The sequence below is a fragment of the Rhagoletis pomonella genome, unplaced genomic scaffold, assembly GCF_013731165.1.
Source record: "Rhagoletis pomonella isolate Grant_MI unplaced genomic scaffold, Rhpom_1.0 Rhpom_scaffold_00016, whole genome shotgun sequence".
Lineage (NCBI taxonomy): Eukaryota > Metazoa > Arthropoda > Insecta > Diptera > Tephritidae > Rhagoletis > Rhagoletis pomonella.
Genome location: NW_023458570.1, coordinates 4,768,184 through 4,774,896, shown reverse-complemented (window position 1 = coordinate 4,774,896; position 6,713 = coordinate 4,768,184). Strand labels below are relative to the sequence as shown.

The following is a 6,713-nucleotide window of genomic DNA, read 5'->3' as shown; positions in this document are numbered from 1 at the left end:
CTAAAGTGTTGCGAAACAAAAAACGTTTTTTTGCTTTTTCCGGTTTAGGGGGGCATATGGGTACACCAAACATATTTAGTGTTATTCTACAGGCCAATACCTTATATATTAAATTCCGGCTACTAGTTGGAAAGATATAGAGGTAAATGTGTTTTGGTTCGTGTCTCCACTACGAGATGCTTTGGTATGTATGTGGCGTCTGTACGTACCATCATTTAATTTTTTTCAAACTTTCAGGAATTAAAGTACCAAAAAAACTAAGAAGGTTTTGTTCCATGATGTTTTGATTCGTATGTCTTTGTGGGCGTGGCTGGTGCCTGAAATTCGAAAAAAGGCAATTTTTTAAACTACCACTGAGGCCGCACTACTCAGTCCATGTCATTGATGTGGATATTAGTAGAAGGGTCTTCAAACAAGCGATCTAACGCTATCTTTTGTGTTTATAAAATATAAATATGTCATAACGTTACCGCTTGAAAACTAAAAATCGGGCTGCTGAAAATATACATTTCGGGCATTTTCTCAAAAATTGGTCAGTCGACTTTATTCTAAGTTTCCACAACTCTAGCCCAAAATCTTAGCTTTCATCTGGTATATAACCTATATCTGGGGAAACTCTTGTTGGGGAGATATCTCGATTCAAATTGAAAAAATGTCGCTCCGAAAAGGGTCAAATGGTTAAAAATTAACATATTCGTCTAATTTGGTTACTTTAAGATATAAAAATAACATACCCAGTTCCCCGAAAAAATTTCCCATTCCCCGATTGCCACTTAAATCGAAATTCCCTGCAAATCGGGGAATTTCCCGCGAGTTGACAAGTTGAAGGATGCAGCTGTGCTAATCACTTCGTACATGTCGTGGAAACCACAATTCGTGTGTATTTTAGAGTTTTTTTTCAGTCATATGCCAAAATTGTAACATTTTTCCCTATTTTAATTGCAGGTATGTACACAGTATGTAACTATGCTACATGGGTTTATCACCCGCACTTAACCTACCTGGGAAGACGCGTTACCTACAGTTGTACATAAATATGTATGTATGAATGCATTTAGTTCACCCAATGTGCCGCTACTACTTACATACATATGTACAAATTGCTTCTGAGCAAAACTACTTGAGAAAACATCATAAAGGGCTAACTATATTATGAATAAGCAGGCGTATGTAACTGTGCGAATACACATAAAGCCTATTCTGAAACTATTACTACGTTTATACGCACAGAATAATCGACTTAATTGAAAGCGGATTGACACCGTACACATTTCGCTCTAGTGTTTATACTTACGGCTTTATATCGACATCAAAGTAACCGTCTTCAAAAGCAAACAAAATAAGCTGTTTTCATTTGACATTTTATAAGTTAACATAATGGAAAGTGATAAAAATCTAGTTTTATTCGGCATTATAAAATCGTGGCAAAGAAAAAGAACGATTATTATTAATCAGCTTTTAAATACTGATGCGATCATTTGGAATTTGAGCGGAACAGCTGATCTCCAATTCGCTTTGAGTGAGAGCGGTGTTTATACACTCTTTCTAACTGTCTGGAGAAATCAACTACCGATTTGAAATGGAGTGTGAGCCAAAACACTTCGCTCTTTCAAAGCGAATTGAAATTCAGTTTATACATATGTTTTGAATCGTGGCGAAATGAATTAAAGCGACTTATGCATGCGTATAAACGTAGTATATAATGTGCTTAACATCAAGTTTTGTCAAGTTTCGCCAAACGTCATTTGCTTAATGAAAGAGCGATACTGATCGCACCTTCCGTACGGAATCAGCTGTTTGTCCTCGTACGTATGTACATATGTATGTACATATGCAACACATGCTGTGTTGCCGCATTGGTATTTTTTTTACCGAAATTGGTAATTTTTTTCTTTATTTATCATATTTGGTAATTTGGTAACTTATTTTTCAACTTGGTAACATTTTCGACTCAGTCCTACTTGTAACACAGGTCAAAAGAAGTTCTGGTTCTACATTAGGAAGTGTGCCGTAAGCGTTTCCTTTTACAGAAACACCAGGGCCCGAATCGCGGCAGTCGTGAACGACACAAATTGTTAGAATTTTTTCGATTTGGCATCACCGCACCCGTTATCGAGTGAGCTCATTCGAAATTCGTTATTCCGCCACTCGTTAACGAGTGTTTTTTCATTCGAAGACAACGAAATTTTATTCGACTGCACTGAGAAAAGAGTTTAGTTACGTCAACCAAATATGTTTATATCAACACATGATTTGGTTATAGTTACACTATTTGGTTATAATTACCAAATCATGTGTTGAGAGAAATATATTTGGCTGACTTTTTTCTGAGTGTGGCATTTTTCAAACGAGTAACAAGTAATTCGTAAAAATTTTTGATTTTAACAAGAAAAACTAGTTAAATAATAAGAGAAAAAATATATAAGTTACTGTTTTTTAAATATTAATGATAAATATTAATTATACAATGCTTTTAGGACGAATGTGAATAAAATTAATATGCAGCAAAAAATTCTGATGGCTGAATATATACTGGAGCACCAACACTTGGCCAAAAATGTTATACCGAATTCCGGACAGGGCAAAGCAACTGCAAATAGGTTGTGGGAGGCTTTGGCAGTGAAACTTAATGGCGCAGGTCCCCCTGTCCAGGATGCAAAGACATGGCGAAAGGTACGTCCTTGCAAATATATTGTGGTAAAAGTCCGAGGGCGCCAGGCTGAAAATCAAAAACATTGAGAGTACTCCCTTTCTTAATACATTTTAGGTATTTGCTGACCAAAAGCAGAATGTGAAAAAGAAACTTTCCTTTAATAAGGCGTCGAAGCAGAGAACTGGCGGTGGTCCTTACGAGGAAAAGCCTTTGACGGCGGCAGACGAACAAATTGTACAGGCTGCCGGGTTGGATGTTTCAGTAGAAGGGCTACATTCTGTCAGATGTTTTGGTAATTTATTGCCCCAAAATGAAAGCGCCCAGGAAGCAATCGAGGAAACAGTAGAAGAATTTTTGGCCAGTGATGAGGAAGAAAGCGGAAGTAAGAAAGAAGACGAATACCCCACTACCTCCAGAAAAAGTGTAAAAGCACAAGGAAAGACTGAAAAGCTTGCACTCCTAAAATTACACCTTAATGCGTCTGAAGAATCTCAAAGCAACATAAGCAGTAAGTTGGACAGACTGATAGCGCTTAAAGAAAGATCGGTAGCATTGAAGGAAGAAGCTCACAAGGCTAACATGGCCGTCAAGGAATTGGAACTCAAAATCAAACGCCTTGAGTTGGCTGCTTTACAAAATTCATATTCAAAATAGTTCAATATATTTTTACATATCGTTACCTTAATTGATACTTTTAAAACGCAAATATTTTTTTTTTTAATCTTTACGACTGTGAATTTGAATTATAATTTTAAGTGCATTTCAATCTAAGAATATGATTAATTTTTTGATTTTGAGAGTTGCACTGTAATTAAAGAATGAATTAAAAAATGTTTATAAATTAATTTTATTTTCCTTTCTTTAGAAATAAATAAAGTGGTGAATGAATTCTTGTGTATAGTGTTATAACTAAATAGTATTCGATAACGAGAGCATTATTTGATCTCTTATTTTTTGGTAGATTTTCGTTAAATGAGTTTCGTTTCCAATATCCACTTCTGTTTCAATATTTTCGCATACGTTATATCTGCAATATGACGGATCTTTAAATTGTATGCATACGTTATGCAACGCTGCACACACATTGCCGGACTTCGCTATTTTTTCTGGCCTATAACGACTTCTCTTGTCATTGCTGAGGATTTTCCAGCGACCTTTAAAAATTCCTATTGTTCTTTCAACAATACACCTAGATTTTGCATGAACCTCATTGAATCGCGCTCGATTTGAATCTTCTTCAGGATTTCTGTAAGGCGTTAAACACCATGGCTCTAAAGGATATCCCGAATCTCCTATTGAATTGGACATATGTATATGTATTTAATTGCATTAAAATATTACTAACATATTTTAATGCATTAAAATTATTTACCTAAAAGCCAAACGTTCTTCAAATTGTTAAGATTATATTGCTCTTCCAAAAATTGCCTTTGTGCTGAATGCTTCCACACAAAAGAGTCATCAGCGGCTCCACCATATTTTGAATCAATGGCCAATATCCTGTATTCATGGTCACAAATCTGCAAAGGAAATCTTATTAAAATTACTTAGTTTTTGAATATAGTGCAATCTACGTACTATCATAGAATTGATGCTGTGATATCCTTTACGGTTGAAAAACATGTGCTCGTTGTGAGTTGGTTTTTGTAGCCCAAAATGTGTTCCGTCAATGCATCCAATAACTGCAAAACAAATAAATACAAATAAATTAGAAGCATTTCTTTTTTCTTAGAAAACCATTTTTTACGAGTGAGATTTTGTGTCCTTAACTACATACTTCCAGGAATTTTGTATTTTTGTACAAATGATTCCGCGCACTGAGAAAAGCGTTCAGGGGAAAATTTTATAAAATGGGGGCACAGCTTTGTTTCCAATTCATTGACCACATTCCACACTATTTTGCAAACTGAGCTTTGGCCTAATCCAATCAAGTAATCGCTGCCAACTGCATTTTGGAAACCTCCACTGGCCAAAAGCGATAAAGTTGCCGCTAATTGTAGCACTGGTGGGACCGATGTTGACAAATGTCCTTTAAATTGCAGACGTGAAAGCACATACTCGAACCCGCTTTTGTTTAGTCTGAACCGTTTTTTGAAACTAGAAATTTGTAACTGATATTAAAATTCATTAAATAAACCGAACACAATTCTTACGCTTCTGCCGACAAAGCCATACACTGAGAAAAAGGATTAGTTTCGACAACTAAAGATGTTTAGTTTCCGAATTTTGACAATATTTGGGAACTGTTACCAAGGATTGGGAACTATTACCATGGGTAATATAACTATAATAATTATAGTAATTATAGTAATTATAACTAAATATATTAAAGCTTCTAATATTCATCTAGGTTGTAACAAATCGTTAATTTAGTTGAAGGGTTTGGTTAATACTAATAAATATTTCTTTGAAGCATATTTCTACAAATTCCATTGAACTTGAACGTATGGTTCATAAAAAGATGTTATTAAGCTCTGCTAATGCAGATAAGCTTTCTTGCAACACATGGTTTAGTCATAGTTACAAAATCTTGGTTGAGGCAACCACGATTTGGTTTAAGAGTGGAACATATTCATGCTTGTGAGCCACCCCTAAAGAATGCTGAGCGCTCTCTGAGCACATATGTGTTTCACATACGAAGAGCTGAGCAACGCACACAGTCCCACTTATTGAATCGTTTGAATGGGCTAGTATGCCGACCATTGCATTGTGCGTGGAAATCATTGTTCCGCTACCGCTGTTCGTATATGGGTGAAACACGCATGTGGTGCCAGAGCTATGGTATGTCGATCGCTGCGCTAGGTAGAGAAAGAAAAGTGTGTGCTATGACATGCACAGAATTGTTTGGCTCAGTTTTTCTATCACCGCGAGTTGTTTCGGTGCGCGCATAGTTATTTAAAAATATAACGTTTGATGCCAACCGAGGTTTTTCAGTGGATATATAATTCATGTGAATTATAATTTGAAAGTGTCTATTTAGCCAAGGAAAAAGCAAAGCAGTATACTTCCAGCAGACATTGACCTGGGTTTTCGCACGACTGTTCCTGTATCATCGTTGTTTTTTAGGAAATTCTTACCACCATATACATACGTATTATTTACTTTAGTAACTAACTTATGTAAATATGTACTTTTTTTATGCTTAATATATGCAAATAAAAGAAGAAAGTAGACCCAACAAACATCGAGTAAATTTTTATTTGTGTCAAACTGAAACTTTTTTCCCATTAATAAACGGTTAGCTGATTCAAGTCTACAGCAAGTTCACAAAATTAATTGAAAACTTGTATCAACCAAAGCATTGTTTATATTTGCTCAACAATTATTTTATTCAACTAACAATATTGTGCAATCAAGGTAGTCGTTTTGTAATTATTAACAAATATACATTTGTCCCAACTAGAAGTCTTAAGTAAATTGCAGACTTTCGTGAACTATATATTTATTTCGCCATATCCAACTATGATACTTGATCACTATAACCAAATCTTGGTTATTATAACTAAACCTTTTTCTGGGTGTAGGATTGCCTCTTTCACGCATCTGTCTCCTTGCGACTGCGCAGTTGCTTTCATCTTCTGACTCCGAAGAAGTTAAATAAAAAAATACTACAGGATCCATCCTTATTGATGCAAATATAATTTTTTAGTAAAGTTTTCTTTAAATATAACGCATCACAGCTAAATGTAATTTCGTTTTGATTCTTTTGCTTTGTTTTGACATTTCTTTTTCGCCATCCACAAGTGGAAGGCAAGTTTGGAACTAAATAATTTCGATTCGTTAGGTTTCGACTGCGGCGATCCGGTCATTCTACACGTCACGAAATTTTGCTCGACTCGAATGGTCGCTCGTTCACGACTGCCGCGATTCGGGCCCAGGTTATCCTGAAAGTTTCGCAAGGCGAACAGTTCTTCGGCGTTTCTAGGTTACTATAATTGTGTGATCTACAACAAACTGCTTGATAGTGGCTATTGTTAAATCTAATAAATGTGGCAACACTGAACTCATGTAAGTAAAATATAGCCACCTAAAAGTCTACACAACGTTGCTTATGCATTTG

At 35.6% G+C, this 6,713-nt stretch overlaps 2 protein-coding genes across 3 annotated transcripts; one reads left to right on the top strand and one right to left on the bottom strand.

Moving 5' to 3' along the window:
- The first annotated feature begins 2,483 nt into the window (after positions 1-2,483).
- On the top strand, positions 2,484-3,378 carry LOC118749460. The gene is made up of 2 exons (XM_036484260.1): positions 2,484-2,673; positions 2,768-3,378. The coding sequence occupies exons 1-2, from the start codon at positions 2,500-2,502 to the stop codon at positions 3,305-3,307; spliced, it is 714 nt and encodes a 237-aa protein (XP_036340153.1). The 5' UTR covers positions 2,484-2,499; the 3' UTR covers positions 3,308-3,378.
- A 135-nt stretch (positions 3,379-3,513) lies between these two features.
- Positions 3,514-4,825, bottom strand: LOC118749461 (putative nuclease HARBI1). Of its 2 annotated transcripts, XM_036484262.1 has the most exons (4): positions 4,807-4,825; positions 4,232-4,750; positions 4,026-4,173; positions 3,514-3,945 (listed from the first exon to the last, which is right to left on the bottom strand). In XM_036484262.1, the coding sequence occupies exons 2-4, from the start codon at positions 4,274-4,276 to the stop codon at positions 3,563-3,565; spliced, it is 576 nt and encodes a 191-aa protein (XP_036340155.1). In that variant the 5' UTR covers positions 4,277-4,750; positions 4,807-4,825; the 3' UTR covers positions 3,514-3,562. The 2 variants fall into 2 exon arrangements, with proteins under 2 accessions (XP_036340155.1, XP_036340154.1); XM_036484261.1 differs by having other exon boundaries at positions 4,232-4,820.
- Positions 4,826-6,713: the final 1,888 nt, after the last annotated feature.

What these genes read in the sequence shown, in the direction of transcription:
- LOC118749460 (XM_036484260.1), top strand. Translation starts at nt 2,500, where the DNA reads ATGCAGCAAAAAATTCTGATGGCTGAATATATACTGGAGCACCAACAC. An exon ending in ATGCAAAGACATGGCGAAAG is followed by an intron (nt 2,674 to 2,767) that starts GTACGTCCTTGC and finishes AATACATTTTAG; the next exon opens with GTATTTGCTGACCAAAAGCA.
- LOC118749461 (XM_036484262.1), bottom strand. Translation starts at nt 4,276, where the DNA reads ATGTTTTTCAACCGTAAAGGATATCACAGCATCAATTCTATGATA. An exon ending in ACAGCATCAATTCTATGATA is followed by an intron (nt 4,174 to 4,231) that starts GTACGTAGATTG and finishes TTTCCTTTGCAG; the next exon opens with ATTTGTGACCATGAATACAG. An exon ending in GAAGAACGTTTGGCTTTTAG is followed by an intron (nt 3,946 to 4,025) that starts GTAAATAATTTT and finishes CCAATTCAATAG; the next exon opens with GAGATTCGGGATATCCTTTA.